General features: G+C 43.4%; 1 protein-coding gene and 1 long non-coding RNA gene across 2 annotated transcripts in view; one reads left to right on the top strand and one right to left on the bottom strand.

Annotated features, from left to right (window-relative positions):
- Window positions 1-19,295, top strand: part of ndufs1 (NADH:ubiquinone oxidoreductase core subunit S1) — a 29,832-nt gene extending 10,537 nt beyond the window's left edge. The window contains exons 9-19 of the mRNA XM_080720797.1: window positions 1,052-1,186; window positions 1,710-1,824; window positions 2,467-2,612; window positions 3,968-4,096; window positions 5,098-5,227; window positions 6,912-7,072; window positions 8,153-8,307; window positions 9,552-9,727; window positions 10,138-10,272; window positions 14,924-14,996; window positions 18,869-19,295. Coding sequence (XP_080576923.1) covers window positions 1,052-1,186; window positions 1,710-1,824; window positions 2,467-2,612; window positions 3,968-4,096; window positions 5,098-5,227; window positions 6,912-7,072; window positions 8,153-8,307; window positions 9,552-9,727; window positions 10,138-10,272; window positions 14,924-14,996; window positions 18,869-18,960 — 1,447 coding nt within the window. The 3' untranslated portion in view covers window positions 18,961-19,295. The remainder of the gene's footprint in view (window positions 1-1,051; window positions 1,187-1,709; window positions 1,825-2,466; window positions 2,613-3,967; window positions 4,097-5,097; window positions 5,228-6,911; window positions 7,073-8,152; window positions 8,308-9,551; window positions 9,728-10,137; window positions 10,273-14,923; window positions 14,997-18,868) is intronic.
- Window positions 19,296-20,001: 706 nt separating this feature from the next.
- Window positions 20,002-23,710, bottom strand: LOC308280525. The gene is made up of 4 exons (XR_013961750.1): window positions 23,597-23,710; window positions 22,405-22,458; window positions 21,233-21,365; window positions 20,002-20,620 (listed from the first exon to the last, which is right to left on the bottom strand). It is a non-coding gene; the product is annotated as an uncharacterized lncRNA (long non-coding RNA).
- Window positions 23,711-25,393: the final 1,683 nt, after the last annotated feature.

Raw genomic sequence — 25,393 nt, 5'->3', positions numbered from 1 at the left:
TGGCCAATTACATATAATTTTGGGGGTCCTTCATATGAAAAAGTTTGAGGACCACTGATTTGGTAGTCTCTCAAGAAAAGACTAACTGAGCTCCATTTAAGTGAAAAGGACCTTTTCTTTGACGATGGCTTGCCAGACTGCTGACACAGAAACATAGTTTTTTCAAAAAACCTCAGAAGGATTCAAAAGAATCCTTCAAAAGGGTCCCCAAGGGGAGCTCTGTGAGCTTGTTTATCTGCTATTTTTCAATAGTTAAAGCATAAAATAATAATACACAATAATGTGTACCCGTTCTGAATGGGTTAAGTTTACAAAACCAATTTTCGTATTAACGAAAATAGCTATATATCTACAAGGTCACAACACTGATGTGTTGTGCTTATGGGTCAGCTATTTTTAGTATTTTAGCAATTCATCGTAAAATAACTGGTTGCAAGTTGCATTGGTGTGGACTGGCCTTTATACTGTAGACCAGGGTTCCCCAATAGGCGGCCCGCGGGCCATTTGCGCCCCGCGGGGGGCTACTGTCAGGCCCCCACCAACCCCAGTAATAATGGTGGTATAAGAGCAGCAACAACACTAGTATATCGTCGTTGTCGGGTGGAAATCTCGTATCTCCAAATGTGTACGTTCTTTCGCAAATCATATAAGGCCGTCGCACAAAAGTAGTGAAAACAGACGATCTACAAGCACACAACGCCTCGCACCGCGAGGCGTTTTGTGCTTGTAGATCGGCTGTTTTCACTAGTTTAAATAATTTTTTTAATAATAAATGCAAAAAGAATGGTTTTGGACTTACAAGATTTTCACCCGACAACGACGATATCTGAACTGTCGCAGTCGCTGGAGTAGCGGGAACGCCGCCGTCGCCCCCTGCAATGTTGTGGCCCTCGGCTTGGTACCCTAGACATAATTCGGCCCTTGGGGAAAACTAATTGGGGAACCCTGCTGTAGACCAAAAGGTGTAATATTATCCTCTCCTGGTGTGTGTGTGTGTGTGTGTGTGTGTGTGTGTGTGTGTGTGTGTGTGTGTGTGTGCGTGTGCGTGCAGGAAGACAGAGTCCATAGACGTGCTGGATGCAGTGGGCAGTAACATCGTGGTGAGCACCAGGGGAGGGGAGGTCATGAGAGTCATGCCCAGGCTCAATGAAGACGTCAACGAAGAATGGATCTCTGACAAGACCAGGTATCGACCTCTCTCTTAATCACATTCAGAATGTACTCACGGCTGTTATTAGGACATTGTTATATTGTTAATCACATTCAGAATGTACTCACAGCTGTTATTAGGGCATTGTTATATTGTTAATGTAGACCAGTGCTTCTCAACCTGTGGGTCGGGGGTCCCAAAACTATTTTGGGGGGTCTCCAGATGTTTAACTTAATGTGCAACATTGTTGTCTCACTCAACAGTAAACAAACCAACATAAAGTGTAAGTGTATAGAGGGTATCTGAACATTTCTAAAGTGACAATTTAAGGACTTTTTAATACCTCTAAAATGACAAATTAAATATTGGCCAAATTGTCAAATATTAGAGGCAGAAATTGTGCTTTGCAATATTTTCACGATAGAACCGTGTTACACAAAATGTAATGCCTCAACTCTTAGTGAAATATGATTATTTGGGGGGTCACAGCCTGAAAAGGTTGAGAACCACTGATGTAGACAACCTTTTTCATGCATGTGTGTGTGTCTGTGTTTCTAAGGTTTGCATATGACGGACTCAAGAGGCAGAGATTGACCCTACCGATGGTGAAGGATGGCTCGGGTCAGCTGACCACCACCACCTGGGAGGACGTCCTCACGCGTGTGGCCGGAGTGGTAAGTCTGTGTGTCTGTCCGTACCGGAGTCTGCTCTTCGACTACTCCAGGGGTCTTCAACGTTTTCAGGCCAAGGACCCCTTAGTTGAGAGAGAGATGAAGCAGGGACCCCCACAACCTCTCATAGTTTCCATATCTTTTAATTGTTTGACGGCACAATCATCAGTGTATTTTGAAATCATGTCAATTTGTGTTTTCAGATATTTAACCACTTGAACTGTCAATACTTAAAAAAAACTTGACCTTTCACTCTGTACTTAGTCTGCTCTTTTCCCCCTCTACTACACCAAAGGTCTTTGCCGAAAATAGCTGAGCTTGTAGATCTGCTATTTTTGGCTAAAGTTCTCCGAATATGGACGCTATAGGGGTTCAAGTGGTTAATATAAAAAAGGAGAAAAAGAAATGTTTCTATCACAAAGATTTGGAGGACCCCCTGTAGTAACTCTGAGGACCTAGGGGTCCCGGACCCCCTGTTGAAGACCCCTGGACTACTCCATGCTCAATATGTCTGGATTGTGATGTTTGTGAACTAGACCAGTGGTTCTCAAACATTCAAGTCAAGGGCACCCACATTGATGTGTTGATATTTGTACGGGATAAAGTGTACTGACGGGCGTGTGGTGGTTTCTGTGTGTCCTCCAGTTGCAGGGCGCGCAGGGCAGCGAGGTGGCTGCCATAGCAGGAGGCATGGTGGACGCAGAGGCTCTGGTCTCACTCAAAGACCTCCTCAACAGACTCAACTCAGACAACCTGTGTACGGAGGAGCTGTTCCCCATGGCCGGGGCAGGGTAAGGGTCGTTTCACACTCTAATAAAGAGCCTAACTAATTTCGGTTCGGGAGGGCTCCCCGACCCGAAATTATTTAGGTTCGGGGGGAGTTCATCCATACTTTCTTAACGGCTAGTGCCGAAGTCGCATGTAAATATTGGAGGTCTGTGGCATGAAAACGTTTGTGGCCAAGAAATGAGCGTTGCAGGGCGGATACATATCTGACTGGCCCTCGCGGCTGCACGCTGGAGGTCCAGTGACTGGCAGTGAGCAGCAGCGCAGCGCAGTCTCTCTGTCTCTCTCACTCTCTCATCACTCTCACACACGCGCGAGCTCTGTCGAAAACATTCAATCTACAAGCTCACATTATAGACGTGCCGCCTCTCTTTCTGCATGCATCACAGTCACAATTCGTCACGGAGCTTGCAGGTCGGCCACACAAGCATTTGGAAGTCGGCGTGTCTCCCTCCCAAATTACCGCTGTTTCCTTGGCTTCATAGCCGAGGAAATTAACTTGAAGCCGGGCTGAATGAATGAGAAGACACCGCTTAGTACCGAAATTAAGTCGGGAGGTCACAACATTTCGTCAGCACCGTGGAGCCGAGTTTAGTCGGTTGACGCCCCCCCGAACCGGGGACGATGACCCATATTTGGGTTTGGACAGTGCCGAACCGAAATTAGTTAGGCTCCTTATTACGGTGTGAATCGACCCTAAGAGTCAGAGAGATGGAAAACATGCTATACAGCAGTGGTTCTCAAACGTTTTTGCCTTCAGTACCCCTTTTTCCTGATTTCTGTACCCGACTACAACATGTTGCGTAGAAAACTACATCTAGCATATACAGAAACCTCCACCATTTCCATATTTTAGATTTGATTTCTTTTTTTTAGATCAATGCCCTACTTTTCCATACTACCGTGTCATACAAAAGTAGCTTGTTGAATTTGTGTACTTTTGAATTTGAATGCTGGAAAGCAGCTGTTTTGGACATATGAGGTATCCACCCGATGCTATGAACGAACGATAACCCACCTTTTGAAGAATATATTGAAGTATATAACATTACCAATAAGAGAAGGAGTGAGCGACTTGAAATTAGAGCATCCTGAGCACTTTTACTCTAAACTGTGTCATGTTTTTCCATGTTCCACTTTCTCTCAAGTTCCCTTTTTGTACCTCTGACTACCCCACCCTAACCCATTTGAGAACCACTGCTATACAGTATGTTCAAAATGTACAAAAAAATAAAATTAAGTATACATGCATACAAAGGTTTTCTCCCATATTGGAATAATATATTTCTTTGGCTAACCTTTTCATATCCTGAAAATGCATTTAGCAACCATGCAAGTACATTCTCCTGTCTCTTGGCAGAACTGACTTGCGCTCCAACTACCTGCTGAACTCTCGCATCGCTGGCATCGAGGATTGTGACCTGCTGCTGTTGATAGGAACCAACCCACGCTACGAGGCCCCACTGTTCAACGCACGCATCCGCAAGAGGTAACACGCGCGCACACACACACACACACACACACACACACACACAGATAGGTTTAGGTTTCAGATAAAAATAACAAATACAAATAGGAAGATACTACTTTCACACTTCAACCAAAACTATTCCCTAAAAGACTTTTAGAGCCTATTTTGAATTTAGTTTTTACTTGTCTTCTTTCGGCTGCATTGCTGAAATGACCTGTCTTGGAAAAAAATTCTCTGTTGGGTGAGATCATTTCAAAAAGCCTGACGGTTATGTCACGGACGGGGAGCAATTTAGAGGCCTGTTTGAGCACACTTTTTTTATTTTTTTGAAATGCCCAGATCACAAATAAACAGAGTGTTCAAATGTATTTTTTTATTTATTTTTCATCAGTAGAAGGGACTTCATATATCCTAGTTCCAGACCCTGAATCGCTAGCCACACCCCTTTACATTTTTGTTTTGCCGATTCAGGGGTCTAGAAGTGCTCTCATTGAAGAGGCTTTCCTCGTTCGAAAATCCGTACGGCGAATCAGCGTCTTGTGATCAGCGTGGGTGGGGGTTTCCCAGAACTCATGTGCGTTTTCAAGTAAATAAGCGCCGCCGCCAGACTGTCCTGCAAATCGCGTCGCCCGTCGCAGTAATATGCGATCGTATCGATCTCGTTATGAAACACCAGTAGCAGGCATGTTATGTTGTGTTTGATTCCTAGTTCGTAGTGCTCCTATTCTGCCTGTTTCTTTGGTTAGCAAGTAGGACTAGCAAGCAACATGCTCGCCACTAGCCAGCCACACATAACAACACTACGTCATCTGCTTGCTTTGCTACTGTTGTGTTGGTCAGATCGCAGAAGAGTGCCTCTTTGGCAACGCCCATCCCAGAAATTGCCTTGGACGAGACCAAGTTCAGACTGAATAATGGAGTGAAACGAAATGTCAATTCAGGCTGAGTGTCAGGCTAGACTTCATAACCACACGTTGAGAATCGCTGATCAATGCTCTCTCTCTCTCTCTCTCTGTTAGTTGGCTTCACAATGAGCTGCGTGTGGGCCTGGTGGGTCGTGAGGTGGACCTCAGCTACACATACGACCATCTGGGAGAGGAGTCGTCTGTTCTGCAGGAGCTGGCTAATGGAACACACCCGTTCAACAAGGTAATGGATGGACACACGCAAACCATTCTATCATGGTCCTCAGACAAACCACAGCTCAAAGATTTGCCAAAAGTGTAAAGATTTTTTCAAAAATAGCAGATCTACAAGCTTGCAACGCTGCACTCGGTGCCGCGCTGTGAGTTTGTATATCTGCTATTTTTCAGTAGTTAAAGAATTAAATAATTCTAGGCCTTTATCACTCCCCTCACCCAGGATAAATAAAGACTTGGAATGTGATAAATGTATTTAAGATATTCTCTACTGTCAGTCTCGATAATGGTGAATATAAACTGAGTAGACACTTCTCCTTTAGAGAAAGAAATTAGCTTTTTCTTTACAATTTTACAATTTAGGCATTTAGCAGACGCTTTTAATCCAAAGCGACTTACAATAAACAGGTAATTCATCAATATAATAAGCAAGATAATGTCAGTACATCAACAACAATATAACAATGCATAGGAATATCAATCTAGAAAAACAATAACCTGGGTAGACCACGCATCTAATCGGTACAAAACGTTTCTAAAACCTAAAAATGCTATCTAGCTTCATGTATGGTCATTGAGGGAAGGGGAGTGTTACAGTAGTGCTATGGGTTTAGGTGGAGTCTGAAGAGGTGAGTCTTCAGTCCACAGCGGAAGCTAGGGAGTGAGTCTGTAGTTCTAAGTGCGACAGGTTTTTTTTTAGAGAGGGTTCTGTCAGCATCCCTGTGTTGGCTGATCTGAGCGAACGGGTGAGGTTGTAGGGGTTGATCAGGTTTTGCTACACAATGTGGAAAAATGTCAAGCAGGTTAAATTGGAAGTCCAGATGAAGCTACTTTTACAGAAAGTGGTAGCATGGTTGTCTCCCAACATCTAGAATAGACTTACTCTGTGACTCTTGTCTATCCATCCTAAAGGACTTGATATAATGTGTTGTGTGCTGTGTCACACACCCAAATGTATCTGAACTACAACAGCGTGTCACATTGTTAGTTTGTAGATGTGTTCTTTTTGCACAATCCACATGCATGCCTTTTAGCTGCCTGCTCTTGGCAGTGCAATAGCAATCAATCAATGGACAGACAGACACACAGAAGAGTTGATCTCTAAATAATTCGATCTGGGTTATGGAAGTGGTTTGGATCTTCCAAAACCGACACGGTGCAAACAAGGGTCATTTGCAATGCCTCTAATTGTGGCTTACTGCAGTGGTTCTCAACCTGTGGGTCGAGATGCCCAGGGGGGTCCCCAAATTATTTTGGGGGGTCCCCAGATGATTAACTTAATGTGCAACATTGTTTTCTTACTCAACAGTAAACAAACCAACATAAAGTTTAATTGTATAGAGGGTTTATGCACATATCTAAAGTGACAATTAAAGGACTTTTTAGTACCTCTAAAATGACAAATTAAACATTGGCCAAATTGTCAAATATTATAGGCAGAAATTGTGAAAATAGCCGAGGCGTTGTGAGCATGTAGATCTGCTATTTTCACAATAGAACTGTGTTACAAAATGTAATGCCTCAACTCTTAGTGCTCGTCAGAGTGTGTGGGGGGGGGGGGGGTCCCCAGTTAAAATATGATTATTTTGGGGGTCCCGGCCTGAAAAGGTTAAGAACCACTGGCTTACTGCTCCCTTTGTGTGTGTGTGTGTGTGTGTGTGTGTGCGTGTGCGCGCGTGTGCGTGCGCGTCTAGGTTCTGTCCTCAGCCAAGCGTCCTGTGGTGCTGGTGGGAAGCTCGTCCCTGCAGCGGGACGACAGCGCGGCCATCTGGGGCGCGGTGTCCACCATCGCCATGAACGCCCGGGCCAGCAGTGGAGTGGAGGAAGGCTGGAAGGTCCTCAACGTCCTACACAGGTACACACCAAAACATACAGTCGGGGTTCCCACGGTCATGAAATTCCTGGAAATATTTTGAAATTAGAAAAATATTTTTCCAGTACTGGAAAAGGTTTGGAATTGATCAAGGGTCCTGGAAGGTCCTGGAATAATATACCTCTGAAATGACAAATGAAACATTGGCCAAATTGTCAAATATTAGAGGCAGAAATTGTGACAATAGCAGATCTACATGCTCACAACGCCTCGCAATGTAGATCGGCTATTTTCACACTAAAACCGTGTTATACAACATTCCTCAACTCTTAGTGCTCATCAGGGTGGGGGGGGGGGGGGGGTGGGGTCCCCAGTTCAAGCCCCAGACAGGGAGCTTGATAGACATCTTGAGCTTCTTCTATTCTCCAATAATTGTGCCTACAGTTGTTGCTTTCTCACTAAACCGCCTGCCTATTGTCCTGTAGCCCATCGCAGCCTTTGTGCAGGTCTACCATTTTTTTCCCTGGGTCCTTAGACAGCTCTTTGGTCTTGCCCTAGTGGAAAAGTTGGAGTCTGATTGATTGAGTGTGTGAACAGGGGTCTTTTATACAGGTAACAACGTAAAACTTGGGTCAATAGGATGAAGTAATACAGGTAATGAATGTAGAATAGGAGGACTGCTTAAAAAACATTTGACAGTTCTGTGAGAGCCAGAATTCTTGCTGATTGGTAGGCGTGTCTAATACTTATTTCTTGCAATGAAATGCAAATTGATTATTTAAAAATCATACAATGTGATTTCCTGGAATTTCTTTTTAGATTCTGTCTCTCATAGTTGAAGTATACATACGATAAAAATTGCAGACCTCTCCATTCTTTGGAAGTGGGAAAACCTGCTAAATCGGCAGTGTATCTAATACTTATTTCCCCCATTGTATACGTCTGCTGATCATCCAGTGCAAGCTTATCACCCTCTATCATTTTTTTCACTCCTCTCACCCAGGGTAAATAAAGGCTTGGAATGTGATAAATGTATATATAAGATATTCTCTACATCGGCGCTGCATTTACAACAGCACTGGGTTTTCAGCTCTGATTTCCTGACATGTGTCTTGTCACCAGGGTGGCCAGTCAAGTCGCGGCATTGGACCTGGGCTACAAGGCCGGCGTGGAGGCCATCAGGAAGAACCCGCCCAAAGTTCTGTTTCTGCTGGGAGCCGACGCAGGGTGTATCACCAGAGCTGACCTGCCCAAAGACAGCCTGATCATCTACCAGGGTACGTGCCGTGTTTGGCCTGGTGTATTAACCCGTTTAGAACGGGTACTATTTTTTTTAAATCGTGAAAATTAGAATTTTTACCTGATTCTATAAGTGTCTTTTGAATCCTTCTAAGGTTTTTTGAAAACCCTATGTTTCTAAATGTCAGCAATCTGGCCAGCCATCGTCAAAGAAAAGGTCCTTTTCACTTAACTGGAGCTCAGTTAGTCTGTTCTTGTAGAGACTACTATGTCAGTGGTTCTCAAACCTTTTCATGTGAAGGACCCCCAAAATGATATTATTTGGCCACGGACCCCCATCTCAAAATATTTAGTTCCAGGGACCACCCAGAAGCAAAATTTGAGCAAAACGTTCGCTTTGAACATACATATTATTCAAAGATTTGCACACATTTGCAAGACTTTTTCAAAAATAGCAGATCTACAAGCTCGCAGCGTGGCACTCGGTGCCGCGCTGTGAGCTTGTATATCTGCTATTTTTCACTGGTTAAAGCAGTCAATAATTCTAGGCCTAAATGGGTTAAAAGCTGCAATCCAGGACTTGTTTTGATGTCTAAAACATTAATTTATGTATCATGTATGTATATAAAATAACTGTGTGCGGCTCCATTAATACTACTACATGACTGGTTTGGTTTGACTTGATAACCTGGTGGAATATTCACTATTCAAAGACCTTAAATTACGCATTTGGCTTATAATTGTAGGTTTTGTTGTGGAGTGGATCAGTATTTTCACACTTTAAAGGCAGGGGTCTTCAACAGGGGGTCCGGGACCTTTAGGGGGTCCTCAGAGTTACTACAGGGGGTCCTTCAAATCTTTGTGTGATAGAAACCTTTTTTCTCCTTTTTTATATTAACCACTTGAACCCTAACAACGTCCATATTCTGAGAGCTTTAGCCAAAAATAGCCGATCTACAAGCTCACAACGCCTCGCGCTCCGAGGCGCTGTGAGCTTGTAGATCGGCTATTTTTGGCAAAAAGGTTTGTAGTAGAGGGCAAAAAAGAGCAGACTAATTACAGAGTGAAAGGTCAAGTATTGATGGTTCAAGTGGTTAAATATCTGAAAACACAAATTGACATGAATCCAAAATACACTGATGATTGTGCTTTCAAACAATGAAACTATATGAAATCTATGAATAGGTTGTGGGGGTCCCTGCTTCATCTGTGTCTCAGCTAAGGGGTCCTTGGCCTAAAAACTTCACCATCCTTACACAAACACGTGCTCCTCTTGCTCCAGGTCACCACGGCGACGCGGGTGCGCCCATGGCTGACATCATCCTCCCGGGCTCCGCCTACACAGAGAAGACGGGCACGTACGTGAACACGGAGGGCCGCAGCCAGCAGACCCGCGTGGCCGTCACCGCACCAGGGATGGCGCGCGAGGACTGGAAGATCCTTAGGGCCATTTCAGAGGTGAGGAGAACATCTGGTGGTGTCCATCCACTGCTAGTTGATCAAATGGACACCTGGGTTAACAAACTTAGGGTAAAGACCCTGCACACTTAAAACCCGCACTAACACTAACTCAGCGCGTCCTGATGGAAACATAATGAGGCTAGGGCTGCAATTATAGATTATTTTCTTGGGATTTTCTTTTTCTTTTTTTCTTAACGGGACAAAAATCTCCGTTAAATGTATCCATATGGGCCTAAATCGATCAGTTCGGTTAACATGTTGCTCCCCTAACTAAACGATTATTAATAATTTGATCTGTCGATTGTTTTGACGGTTATTTGATTCGTTCCATATTAATCCAACCGTGTGTGTGTGTGTGTGTGTGTGTGTGTGTGCGTGCGTGTGTGTGCGCGTGCACGTGTGCGTAGCTGGCTGGTGTGACCCTGCCCTATGACAACTTGGATGAGGTGAGGGCCAGACTGGCAGAGGTGTCGCCCAACCTCGTCCGCTACGACGACGTGGAAGAGGCTAACTATTTCAAACAGGCCAACGAACTCTCAGAGGTAAACAAAGATACATTTACAGTACATATACTCTTATATGTCTATGGTACATCGTTTACTTTTCATGTCTGCTTTCAACTGACGCAACTACTCTTCCACTACTTGTAGACCACAGACAAAAGAACTGGTTAACCAGTGAGTGGGGGGTTCCTGACTCATTGGGCTCTGTGTGGCTTCATGCCTAATCTTATTAGCCATTAGCCATATTATTATCCTTTAAACATTTTAAAATAGTGAATATTTTCACAATTTCAAAACACTTTTTAATAATAAAAGAAAAACCTTAAAGGTATATTCAGTGATTGTATTTCATTCAAATAAAAATATAATTGGTACATTTTCCATTTATTGTCCTCACTAGAATGTTTGCTGGCCATATAAGGACTTCCACCATGGCCCGTGCTGCGAGCATGGGGCTTTTAAGACGTGACATCATTTTGTAGGCAGAGGAGAATCTGCCCCCATAGCATTTTCTGTCCCTGCTATTTCAAAAAACGACGACTAAAAAATAACGACTAAAGTATAATTCTAACACTTTCCTTTCAACAACAAAGAGAAGAAAAATGTGTAAATAGTAAAAATAGTAAAAAGATTCACGGAAACTGGGGGCAGAAATTCTCCTCTGCCTACAAAATGATGTCATACTTAACAGCCCCATAGCTAGATTCAGTTTTCAGAGGTGGCCAGCCAGTCCTTGACCAATCAGGGTAGAGTATGGCCGTAGTTATGTTATGATGTTTGGTTATGATGGTCAAAATAAAAGTTTTGAGAACCGCAGTCGCTCTGAATTAAGAACGTCTGCTAAATGCCTAGATTGTAAACTACTGAACTCATAAAATGCCACAGTCTCGTAGTAAATCAGTATCATACATATCCTGAAGCTGGAGACGTAGGCCTACCGATATTCAGTGATTGGGTCTAATGATCAAAACGAGAACATTATAATGGTGAAAAAAATCTATAAAAAACTAAACATTTCCATGCTGTAAGGCCAGTAAGGGACAAGATGACCCCCGGCCAATTTCATTATCACTGAATACACCTTTAACTCATTTACCCCCATTTTAAGACCCCTTCTGAGGGTCCACACCGCCAGGATTTTGCCTACCTTTAACGTGGGCGCAGCGCGCGAATCCATTGCGCGATGGTTCACCGATTCCATTCACAATAAGATCCAGTCACGGTAAGCTACAAAACCCCACAGCCTGCCATTTCCCAAAGCGAAACCGATTGAGCCCAGCGTGGCCGTTGTGTAACATTATACCGGATGGGATTTCGGCAGACAGGATACAGGCGTCGTTGTCCCGCCCCCCCATTTCCGTTCTGGAAGATCTGGATCCGGTTTTTGTGAATAGGGACCTTCCATAGAGCGCTATGGACGGCGAATCGGCGATCATACTTTTTTGTTTTATAGTTACTAGAAGCTGGGCCGCCCTTCGGGCGGCCCAGCGTCTAGTCGGCGACCTGGCCAACTCGGAACAACGTAAATAGGGAATGAATGCCCCGCCCTTTAATGCAAACCCCATTATACCTGTTGTCATAGGACCCGTTTTGACCATCTGTTTGCCTGTGTCCATTTATGCCCATATATGGAGATATCTGTTATCTGTCTGTCTGTCAGCGTCCATTTTATGTCCATATATGGAGATCACTGCAGATATAGTTCTGGGTCCATTTTATGCCCATATATGCCCATATATGGAGATATCTGTCTATTTGCGTCCATTTCACGCCCATATATGGAGATCTCTGAATCTGTCTGTCTGTGTCCCTTTATGCCCGTATATGGAGATCTTTGTGATTCTGCGTAAATTTTATGCCCATATATGCCATTTGCGTCCATTTTATGCCCATTTATGGAGATCTCTGTATCCGTCTGTCTGTGTGTCTGTCTGTGTCCCTTTATGCCGTATGAGATCTCTGAATCTGTCTGTCTGTGTCCCTTTATCCATTTTATGCCCATATATGGGGGCATTCATTTTATGCCCATATATGGAGAACGCGCGTGTCCGTGGGACGAACGGTTCTCATATGGGGGCATTCATTTTATGCCCATATATGGAGAACGCGCGTGCCCGTGGGACGAACGGTTCTCGAGATACGCGGATTACCTACATACATACACACTCACAGAGATTTTTTGTTGACTCATGTGGCGTACGTCTGCCCATATATGCCCATATATGGAGATATCTGTCTATTTGCGTCCATTTCACGCCCATATATGGAGATCTCTGAATCTGTCTGTCTGTGTCCCTTTATCCATTTTATGCCCATATATGGGGGCATTCATTTTATGCCCATATATGGAGAACGCGCGTGCCCGTGGGACGGAACGCGCGTGCCCGTGGGACGAACGGTTCTCAGAGATCTCTGAATCTGTCTGTCTGTGTCCCTTTATCCATTTTATGCCCATATATGGGGGCATTCATTTTATGCCCATATATGGAGAACGCGCGTGCCCGTGGGACGGAACGCGCGTGCCCGTGGGACGAACGGTTCTCATATGGGGGCATTCATTTTATGCCCATATGGAGAACGCGCGTGCCCGTGGGACGAACGGTTCTCGAGATACGTGGATTACCTACATACATACACACTCACAGAGATTTTTTGTTGACTCATGTGGCGTACGTGATGTCAGAGCCTTTTATGAAGTGATGTCACAATGAGTCAGAGCTTTCGCCGATTTCCTCAGAAACAGCCTGATGTCAACAATCAACCCCGCATAAGGAGATTCCGAACGTTTCGCGCCGGTTTGGGAAAACCGCGCGTCGGGTCGGGTCGAGACCCGGCACTGCACTCCGTGCCGTGGCCATATATGGGGGCATTCATTTTATGCCCATATATGGAGAACGCGCGTGCCCGTGGGACGGAACGTGCGTGCCCGTGGGACGAACGGTTCTCGGAGATCTCTGAATCTGTCTGTCTGTGTCCCTTTATCCATTTTATGCCCATATATGGGGGCATTCATTTTATGCCCATATATGGAGATCTCTGTATCCGTCTGTCTGTGTGTCTGTCTGTGTCCCTTTATGCCGTATGAGATCTCTGAATCTGTCTGTCTGTGTCCCTTTATCCATTTTATGCCCATATATGGGGGCATTCATTTTATGCCCATATATGGAGAACGCGCGTGCCCGTGGGACGAACGGTTCTCATATGGGGGCATTCATTTTATGCCCATATATGGAGAACGCGCGTGCCCGTGGGACGAACGGTTCTCGAGATACGCGGATTACCTACATACATACACACTCACAGAGATTTTTTGTTGACTCATATGGCGTACGTCTGCCCATATATGCCCATATATGGAGATATCTGTCTATTTGCGTCCATTTCACGCCCATATATGGAGATCTCTGAATCTGTCTGTCTGTGTCCCTTTATCCATTTTATGCCCATATATGGGGGCATTCATTTTATGCCCATATATGGAGAACGCGCGTGCCCGTGGGACGGAACGCGCGTGCCCGTGGGACGAACGGTTCTCGGAGATCTCTGAATCTGTCTGTCTGTGTCCCTTTATCCATTTTATGCCCATATATGGGGGCATTCATTTTATGCCCATATATGGAGAACGCGCGTGCCCGTGGGACGAACGGTTCTCATATGGGGGCATTCATTTTATGCCCATATGGAGAACGCGCGTGCCCGTGGGACGAACGGTTCTCGAGATACGTGGATTACCTACATACATACACACTCACAGAGATTTTTTGTTGACTCATGTGGCGTACGTGATGTCAGAGCCTTTTATGAAGTGATGTCACAATGAGTCAGAGCTTTCGCCGATTTCCTCAGAAACAGCCTGATGTCAACAATCAACCCCGCATAAGGAGATTCCGAACGTTTCGCGCCGGTTTGGGAAAACCGCGCGTCGGGTCGGGTCGAGACCCGGCACTGCACTCCGTGCCGTGGCCATATATGGGGGCATTCATTTTATGCCCATATATGGAGAACGCGCGTGCCCGTGGGACGGAACGCGCGTGCCCGTGGGACGAACGCGCGTGCCCGTGGGACGAACGGTTCTCGGAGATCTCTGAATCTGTCTGTCTGTGTCCCTTTATCCATTTTATGCCCATATATGGGGGCATTCATTTTATGCCCATATATGGAGAACGCGCGTGCCCGTGGGACGAACGGTTCTCATATGGGGGCATTCATTTTATGCCCATATGGAGAACGCGCGTGCCCGTGGGATAAGGAGATTCCGAACGTTTCGCGCCGGTTCGGGAAAACCGCGCGTCGGGTCGGGTCGAGACCCGGCACTGCACTCCGTGCCGCGGCGGGGAACGCGCGTGCCGAATCTGAAGCCGGTGGGACGAACGGTTCTCGAGATACGCGGATTACAAACACACACACACACACACACGCAGAGACTTCTCGCATTTATAGATAGATTAAAGCTAATTGATAACTCGTCATACTTGTCATAGGCATAGCAGTAAATGAGTTGTTAATAGGATTCAGCATAAAGCAAGATAGAATAATACACTGTCTGCAAGGCCATACGGCTGACTTACTGTATGTTGCTTTTTCATGCTTCAGTCTAGTACAAAGTATAAATAATCCCTTACCCACATGGGAACTAGAACTCAGAGATGAAACTTCTCTCTCTCTCTCTCTCTCTCTCTCTCCCTCTCAGGCGGTGAATCAGTCTCTCCTAACAGCTCCTCTGGTACCGCCTCAACTCACAGCCAAGGACTTCTACATGACAGGTGTGTGAGTGTGTATGAAAGCACTTCTACATGACAGGTGTGTGAGTGTGTATGAAAGCACTTCTACATGACAGGTGTGTGAGTGTGTATGAAAGCACTTCTACATGACAGGTGTGTGAGTGTGTATGAAAGCACTTCTACATGACAGGTGTGTGAGTGTGTATGAAAGCACTTCTACATGACAGGTGTGTGAGTGTGTATGAGAGGACTTCTACATGACAGGTGTGTGAGTGTGTATGAAAGCACTTCTACATGACAGGTGTGTGAGTGTGTATGAAAGCACTTCTACATGACAGGTGTGTGAGTGTGTATGAAAGCACTTCTACATGACAGGTGTGTGAGTGTGTATGAAAGCACTTCTACATGACAGGTGTGTGAGTGTGTATGAAAGCACTTCTACATGACAGGTGTGTGAGTGTGTATGAAAGCACTTCTACATGACAGGTGTGTGAGTGTGTATGAAAGCACTTCTACATGACAGGTGTGTGAGTGTGTATGAAAGCACTTCTACATGACAGGTGTGTGAGTGTGTATGAAAGCACTTCTACATGACAGGTGTGTGAGTGTGTATGAGAGGACTTCTACATGACAGGTGTGTGAGTGTGTATGAAAGCACTTCTACATGACAGGTGTGTGAGTGTGTATGAAAGCACTTCTACATGACAGGTGTGTGAGTGTGTATGAAAGCACTTCTACATGACAGGTGTGTGAGTGTGTATGAAAGCACTTCTACATGACAGGTGTGTGAGTGTGTATGAAAGCACTTCTACATGACAGGTGTGTGAGTGTGTATGAAAGCACTTCTACATGACAGGTGTGTGAGTGTGTATGAAAGCACTTCTACATGACAGGTGTGTGAGTGTGTATGAAAGCACTTCTACATGACAGGTGTGTGAGTGTGTATGAAAGCACTTCTACATGACAGGTGTGTGAGTGTGTATGAAAGCACTTCTACATGACAGGTGTGTGAGTGTGTATGAAAGCACTTCTACACGACAGGTGTGTGAGTGTGTATGAAAGCACTTCTACATGACAGGTGTGTGAGTGTGTATGAAAGCACTTCTACATGACAGGTGTGTGAGTGTGTATGAAAGCACTTCTACATGACAGGTGTGTGAGTGTGTATGAAAGCACTTCTACATGACAGGTGTGTGAGGGTGTATGAAAGCACTTCTACATGACAGGTGTGTGAGTGTGTATGAAAGCACTTCTACATGACAGGTGTGTGAGTGTGTATGAAAGCACTTCTACATGACAGGTGTGTGAGTGTGTATGAAAGCACTTCTACATGACAGGTGTGTGAGTGTGTATGAAAGGACTTCTACATGACAGGTGTGTGAGTGTGTATGAAAGCACTTCTACATGACAGGTGTGTGAGTGTGTATGAAAGCACTTCTACATGACAGGTGTGTGAGTGTGTATGAAAGCACTTCTACATGACAGGTGTGTGAGTGTGTATGAAAGCACTTCTACATGACAGGTGTGTGAGTGTGTATGAAAGCACTTCTACATGACAGGTGTGTGAGTGTGTATGAAAGCACTTCTACATGACAGGTGTGTGAGTGTGTATGAAAGCACTTCTACATGACAGGTGTGTGAGTGTGTATGAAAGCACTTCTACATGACAGGTGTGTGAGTGTGTATGAAAGCACTTCTACATGACAGGTGTGTGAGTGTGTATGAAAGCACTTCTACATGACAGGTGTGTGAGTGTGTATGAAAGCACTTCTACATGACAGGTGTGTGAGTGTGTATGAAAGCACTTCTACATGACAGGTGTGTGAGTGTGTATGAAAGCACTTCTACATGACAGGTGTGTGAGTGTGTATGAGAGGACTTCTACATGACAGGTGTGTGAGTGTGTATGAAAGCACTTCTACATGACAGGTGTGTGAGTGTGTATGAAAGCACTTCTACATGACAGGTGTGTGAGTGTGTATGAGAGGACTTCTACATGACAGGTGTGTGAGTGTGTATGAAAGCACTTCTACATGACAGGTGTGTGAGTGTGTATGAAAGCACTTCTACATGACAGGTGTGTGAGTGTGTATGAAAGCACTTCTACATGACAGGTGTGTGAGTGTGTATGAGAGGACTTCTACATGACAGGTGTGTGAGTGTGTATGAAAGCACTTCTACATGACAGGTGTGTGAGTGTGTATGAAAGCACTTCTACATGACAGGTGTGTGAGTGTGTATGAGAGGACTTCTACATGACAGGTGTGTGAGTGTGTATGAAAGCACTTCTACATGACAGGTGTGTGAGTGTGTATGAAAGCACTTCTACATGACAGGTGTGTGAGTGTGTATGAGAGCACTTCTACATGACAGGTGTGTGAGTGTGTATGAAAGCACTTCTACATGACAGGTGTGTGAGTGTGTATGAGAGGACTTCTACATGACAGGTGTGTGAGTGTGTATGAAAGCACTTCTACATGACAGGTGTGTGAGTGTGTATGAAAGCACTTCTACATGACAGGTGTGTGAGTGTGTATGAAAGCACTTCTACATGACAGGTGTGTGAGTGTGTATGAAAGCACTTCTACATGACAGGTGTGTGAGTGTGTATGAAAGCACTTCTACATGACAGGTGTGTGAGTGTGTATGAAAGCACTTCTACATGACAGGTGTGTGAGTGTGTATGAAAGCACTTCTACATGACAGGTGTGTGAGTGTGTATGAAAGGACTTCTACATGACAGGTGTGTGAGTGTGTATGAAAGCACTTCTACATGACAGGTGTGTGAGTGTGTATGAGAGCACTTCTACATGACAGGTGTGTGAGTGTGTATGAAAGCACTTCTACATGACAGGTGTGTGAGTGTGTATGAGAGGACTTCTACATGACAGGTGTGTGAGTGTGTATGAAAGCACTTCTACATGACAGGTGTGTGAGTGTGTATGAAAGCACTTCTACATGACAGGTGTGTGAGTGTGTATGAGAGCACTTCTACATGACAGGTGTGTGAGTGTGTATGAGAGCACTTCTACATGACAGGTGTGTGAGTGTGTATGAAAGCACTTCTACATGACAGGTGTGTGAGTGTGTATGAAAGCACTTCTACATGACAGGTGTGTGAGTGTGTATGAAAGCACTTCTACATGACAGGTGTGTGAGTGTGTATGAAAGGACTTCTACATGACAGGTGTGTGAGTGTGTATGAAAGCACTTCTACATGACAGGTGTGTGAGTGTGTATGAAAGCACTTCTACATGACAGGTGTGTGAGTGTGTATGAAAGCACTTCTACATGACAGGTGTGTGAGTGTGTATGAAAGCACTTCTACATGACAGGTGTGTGAGTGTGTATGAGAGCACTTCTACATGACAGGTGTGTGAGTGTGTATGAGAGCACTTCTACATGACAGGTGTGTGAGTGTGTATGAAAGCACTTCTACATGACAGGTGTGTGAGTGTGTATGAAAGCACTTCTACATGACAGGTGTGTGAGTGTGTATGAAAGCACTTCTACATGACAGGTGTGTGAGTGTGTATGAAAGCACTTCTACATGACAGGTGTGTGAGTGTGTATGAGAGGACTTCTACATGACAGGTGTGTGAGTGTGTATGAGAGGACTTCTACATGACAGGTGTGTGAGTGTGTATGAAAGCACTTCTACATGACAGGTGTGTGAGTGTGTATGAAAGCACTTCTACATGACAGGTGTGTGAGTGTGTATGAAAGACTTCTACATGACAGGTGTGTGAGTGTGTATGAAAGACTTCTACATGACAGGTGTGTGAGTGTGTATGAAAGCACTTCTACATGACAGGTGTGTGAGTGTGTATGAAAGCAATCAAGCTTTCCCCCCTCCCTCTCTTACCTGTTCTTTTAACCTTTTCATTGTTGCTCTCTGTCGTCTCTCTCTCTAGACTCAATCAGCAGGGCCTCCCAGACAATGGCAAAATGTGTGAAGGCCCTTACGGAAGGAGCAGATTCCATCGAAGAGCCCTCCATTTGCTGAATCCCCCCCCCCCCCCCCCCCCCACAGACACACACGAAAACAAACATACTGCAGACATGTGGGACATACATTAGGTACACACGCACACAGCTGACATAAACATGTATGTGAATATACTCTTAAAATTAGAACACACCCTACACACACACAGACATTTCACACATGTACGCAGGGTTGTCTCTTCTGTATTTAAGTTGTTATTGATGCTTGTTGTATACAGTAAATCATTTCCACTGTACATGAACAGGGAAAGCGCTTTGTTGAAAAAGAGCTGATATGAGAAACTGTTGATGACTTATAAATAAAAAATCTTAATATTGTATCTCTTAAATCCATATTGAGATTTGGTTGTCATTCATTTAGCCATTCATGGCTGCAGAAATCTGATAAATCATATCCATGTATTTCTTTATTGAAATTGACGTTTCCTTATTGTAGAAGTTAAAGGCTAATAAGAACAGTACAGCCTAAGTTACACTTGGTGGCAAGCAGGTGTTGTGTACTGAAAATGGAAGATCTACAAGTAATCTAGAGTTGACAAAATCAACTGTAGATTTAATAGACTAAAACCTAATGACATTTAAAACATTTCAGATGCGAAGATATGACAAAAGACTGACAAACTCAACAACTGTCAAAATCAACACGGCAGATTGGATTACAGCATAGGTAGATACCACCAGGTACTGTATTCATGGCCCAAGTGTGCCAAAATGACTTTATAAAGACTACCAGTGACAGTAATAAATCCCTACATTTATAATAACACATTTTGAACAGTGATTCACACCTGCGTAAGAATAAGGTGACTGTTCTCGAACATGAAACTAAGCCTATATCCCTGTTCATACAGCTAAGGAAACATAAGTAAAATGGAACAAAAAAAAAAAACATAATGGGTTTCTTTTTATTTAATAGAGGCGTTAATAGAGGTCATCTATGTATAATTATTATACATCAAATTTATATAGTGTAGCTACACAAAACAAACAAAAAGGTTAAAAACTAAGCAAAGAGAATCATTCAAATCAAAATGGGAATTCTAATTATGGTGGCTTTAAATGAGGCAAGGTTGGGGGCAGTTTTGATGTGAGCTGGGATTGAGGTGCCGGCTACACGGAGCTGGATATTTCTGAAGCTAGACATTTCTTTTGTGCTGTTGGGGCTTGCAGCCACACGAAGCTGGATATTTTGGCTGTGAAACTGGATATTTTTTAAACCGGATAAATAAGTGGAGAGATTGAAAAATATCCGATTCACTGGATCCGTGTAGACAGGGAACCCGGATATCTCAGTGAAGACTTTACTGTGTGTGTGCTTGTTAGACCTAGATATCTTTGTCGTGTGGACCTAGATATTTTTCTATGTGGATATCTGAAAAACCGTGATATATGAAAAATCCAGCTCTGTGTAGCCATGGCCTGAGAAATCCAGAAAGCCCCAGTCTCCCCAGTGTGTGGCTTTGTCCTGGGAACCACCGGGAGGATGCCACCACCAGAGCTGCGGCAGGGGGCATGGCAGTGAAGGAGCTCAGAGTAGGTAGTGAGGAGCTTGGTTGTATGTATGTTAGGATAAGCTCCAGATGACGGTGAGTGCAGCCATGAACCCGTTCAGCACAGCAACACTGTAGCCGACATGGAAAGACTGGCCCTGTATACGTCTTGGGAAAGAATAACAACACACACACACACACACACACACACACAAATTAGTTCCTAATTCTGATGTTTATTTTGTGTAGAAACAATGCCAGATTTTGGGGTCTGAGACTGATGCCCATCCCAATTTTGGAGAGTCCTAAATCACTGATTTTGACCGATTATTCGATGAACACGCAAATGTAAAATGAACACTAGATGAACTTTATTTTATTTAACCCACTTATGCCATATTCATAAACTGACTCAGCCAGATGGTGGCAGCATTGCGTATGCAAGCTGCACAGCAGAGTCAGCTAGGTTGCTTACCATATTCACACATTTTCCAAAATAGCCATTGTACAAGCTCACAATGTTGTGAACTTGTAGATGTGCTCAGTGTGCAATATTCGGATACATTTTGAAACCCTAACCCTTTCCAAATTAAGGATGCCAGTTTTAAAGTGGAGACAATTTGGGACACGTCAGGTGGATAATTGCAGATACCAAAGTTGTGAGAAAAGTTAAATAACAGCCGATTATATTGCTCTGGCTGTAATAGAAATTTTCACTGTTGTGCAAAATACATTTGTGTGTGTGTGTGTGCAGTGCACTGTGTGCTGTGTGTGTGATACCTTAAATGTGAGAGTGTCAGGGGCATTGGAGGGTCCACGCCGGGTTGATAGGAGTCCAGGTAGGTGATAGTCAATGAGAACACACAGCAGATGCAGCCAACTAATAATGACATCACCAGGATACTCCAGAAACCTGCACAGAGAGTCCTGTTAGTCGGGGGATATCTTAAAAAGTCCTGGAATAAATTCCTTACCAAAACATTTCTTCACCAATGTGTTTGTAAAGGTGTCTAGTAACACATCTCACAAAGACTGAAATTCAGTTTCCCTAGGAGAATCCGTTACAGCTGCTGAAAGTTGGAGTCCCATTAAATGAACTATACAGCATAAATCACACCAAAATAAATATGCTTTAAGTAGCATGTGAGGGGTCAAACTAGGGTTTTTTTATGATTCTGAATCCATTGCAAGCATTTGTATTGCACGAAAAACATTCCTTGGGCTAAAAACGCCCCCACAAAAATATGGTTTAGTGACTGATGAGTCATCACTTTTCAAAGTTTTGGGGGAGCCACCTTTACCCCAAGGGAAACTTAATTTCAGTCTTTGTGAGATGTGTTACTAGACACCTTTACAAACACATTGGTGAAGGATTGTTTTGGTAAGAAATGTATTCCAGGATATGACACTATTTCTGAAGATATCCCCTGACTATGTTGAACACTTCCCTTCAGCTACTAACTGTAGAGGTGTCATGGTGATTGGTGGATACAGTAAGCTAGTTACTTTGCAGATTCATTAGACTTAATACAAAACAAACATTAGCTGAGAAATGCATAATGTATACTAATAGGTTAAGCTACCTAAGCAGAACATACGGTAATTAAATTCATCCCCACCTTAACCAGCTGCAACATTAAACTGACAAACACATTAATGCATTACTAATCAATCTAATAAATCAATACAATCCATAATATGATCACGGAATGGACAATTAGTAGACTGCTTTTGCATTTGGTAGCCTACAGGAAGTATATTTTGGTGCCATTGCTTGAGTACTTTCAGTCAAGTAAAATTTTGATTACAGGATTTTACCAGATATTTTAAGATTGTAGTATTGCTAGTTTAGTTTAATAATAAGTAAAATATTGCAGAGGCTACTGAATTCGTAATCGTACAAGTTCTTTCAACACCACTGAAATCATGACAAAAAAAGAATAATTCCTCACCGAGTATCCTAACTTCAGTCCCATCCACTCCTCGCACAGTTCCAACCCGCAGCTCTGAAATTACATTATTACAGTAATTAATCAACTTGTGCTATTATAAGTGTACAAGAAGACCTTTCTTACAGGCAATAAGTACCACACACACAAACCAATAGTGTACTACTGAAGTAATGCCCTAAAAAAATAGAATTTCAAGTTACTTTTACTTTACTTGAGTATTTCCATTTCTCGTTCTAACTACATACTCCACTGCATCTCAGAGGCCAGTGTAGGCTTAGGCTAGCCTAGCTGCAGCTATACATACCATCATCCACCCATGTTAAAACAAGGAGGGAATGGATACTGCAGTTAGTTAGTTAGCTAGATAGATGCATTAGTATCTAGGCTGGTTATACCAGGCTAAGTGTAGGCTAATTGAGATTATTAATAATCAAATTATTAATCAAAACGCTTCTACATTCTTTGAAAATAGCTGATCTACAAGCTCACAAGGAGTTGACTTGTGCCCCATCAGCACTTTTTATAAACGGCCAAAGTTTAAAATAGGGTTTAGTGGTTGATGATTTTGATGACCAATAATTATAGTGCAATAACATGATAATGATATCTATGGATCTGAAATGGACAGTCACATTCTTCATAATGACTACTTTGCCACTTTTAGTATATTTTGATGCCAATTAGCTTATAGCCAGAGTTTGAATGTCTTACTTTTACTTGTACAAATATATATATATATGATGTATTTAAAAATTTCCGAAATTATAGTGAGTCCAAACCCCAAGCTTCTACCACTGAAACTGTGTGGCACACACACACACACACACACACACACACACACACACACACACACACACACACACACACACACACACACACACACACACACACACACACACACACACACACACATTGATTGATTGATTGATTGATTGATTGATTGATTGATTGATTGATTGATGACTTTATTAGAAGTTTGCATAGGAAAGGTACAGTTTCATGACATTACAGTTCACTGGTACAAGGTCTATTAAAAGGAGATCCATGAAAAGACTAAGCTTATTTCCACAGGAAACCATTTAAGTATCTCATATAACATTGAATGACAGACGAATAGAACACAGTACTATGCAGTAGATATGTAAAGACACACACACACGCACGCGCGCGCACGCACGGTAGACCTACATACCTTTCAGTATGGGATAGAGGAGGGCGCAGAAAGCCCCAGCAGCTGACAGGGCGACAGCAGAACCCAGGGTGGACAGAACAACAGACACGACGCTCCATGGTCTGCGACCCAGGCTACCCAGGCCGTTACCAAGCTCTGGACTGCCGTTCATATTAGTCTGAAAAACAGCAAACTAAAACGAATCTGCGAAGAATCTCTCTCTCTCTCTCTCTCTCTCTCTCTCTCTCTCTCTCTCTCTCTCTCTCTCTCTCTCTCTCTCTCGTGCGTGTGTAGAGAGAAAGTGACAGACAGAAAATGGAACGATCAACAGAATTCGATCCCTCTCAGGATCTATCTGCGAAGCGTTAAACTGGTTGCGGTCCCAACTGTTGTATGTCGATTATTATAACTCTTCTGTTTTCCTTCCTTCCTTCCTTCCGCATATTTCCTATAACGATTTCCGGAATTCCTACGGATAGTTGGCCAGGGTAAAGAATCTCTTTGGCCAGGGTGGATCAGTCACAGCAGAGCAAGCCCGGAGCAAGGCTACAACACCGCCGGGGGGTTACGTACCTGCAGTGAAGTTGGCACCCCAACATAATATAAAAATTTGTGCTGGTATCATTTTTGAGATATTTCAAGTTATAGTTTTGCTGAGCCTTGCACCCCCCAATTTTTTGGCACATTCTTTAGTGCTGGATGTGCTCTAATTTGTGCCGTTGAAATCATCAATTGTGTTTTTATATGTATATATATAAATATATTAGGGCTGGGATGTGATTAAAAAGGTTAATCTAATTAATTACAGGCTCTGTGATTAATTAATCGCAATTAATCACATTTTAATCGCACATCGATATTTGACCGAGAAGCATTTTATTTCGAGTAAAACACATTTTGTTGTACGAGTGAATCAACGAGTGAGTTTTTTAAATCTAAATTTCGCATCCACTGGGCCAACCAAAGCGCTCTGATCGGCTACTTCTCCCTTTGCGTTTGTTGTCTCTTCTTGGTTAGTGCGTCGCTATGATCGGTATGCCCGAAACTGAAGGTTCTGTGGTGCAAAAACTAAGTGTGATTAAAATGCGTTAATTTTTTTAATCGCGTTAATTTCCTGTAATTAATTAATCGCAATTAATCAGTTAAAGTCCCAGCCTTAAAATATATATATGGTTATGAATTAGCAGATTTAGCAGCATTACAGTGGTATGGCCAGCAGAGGGCGATGGAGATAATGGTAGAACATAGGAGCAGAACAGTGGTGTTATGTAGAATAACTAAAAAGTGATACCAGCACAAATTATAAAATTTACGGCACAATTCAGCACAAATTCAGCACAAAAGAATTGCACCATTTTTATACATGTTTTCATCATATGGGGTGCCAACTTCACAGAGGTCACGAACGGGACTGGACGGGAGGGTTACGTGGGTCGCCACTGTCTGTCAAGACTGGTTATCCCGTTAATGTTGTTTACCTTTCCCTAAATTATTTAAGTAGCAGGGTTGCCATTTACCAACATTGGACTGTCAGAATCCAGTAGATTTCTATTTTATTATTTGGACTTTTTCAAGGTTAAATTGTTAAAATAGAGATTTTTTTCTCCAAAAGCACCAGGAATAACTAAGCTACTGTGAGAGATGGTGAAGTGGTTCAAAGCCCAGACTCTAATGCAGAGGTCAAATGTTCAAATCCCAGTTCATTCCTGCAGTTTGTTGAACTTTTCAAGGCTTAAATTGAAGAGAACAACTCAAACGCACCAGGAGATAAAACATGTGTCTTACTATTGTCATGATGTCATCAAATCGATTTACACA

Source organism: Nannobrachium achirus (assembly GCF_963921795.1).
Source record: "Nannobrachium achirus genome assembly, chromosome: 24".
Classification (NCBI taxonomy): domain Eukaryota; kingdom Metazoa; phylum Chordata; class Actinopteri; order Myctophiformes; family Myctophidae; genus Nannobrachium; species Nannobrachium achirus.
This window is presented reverse-complemented; position numbering and strand designations above follow the sequence as displayed.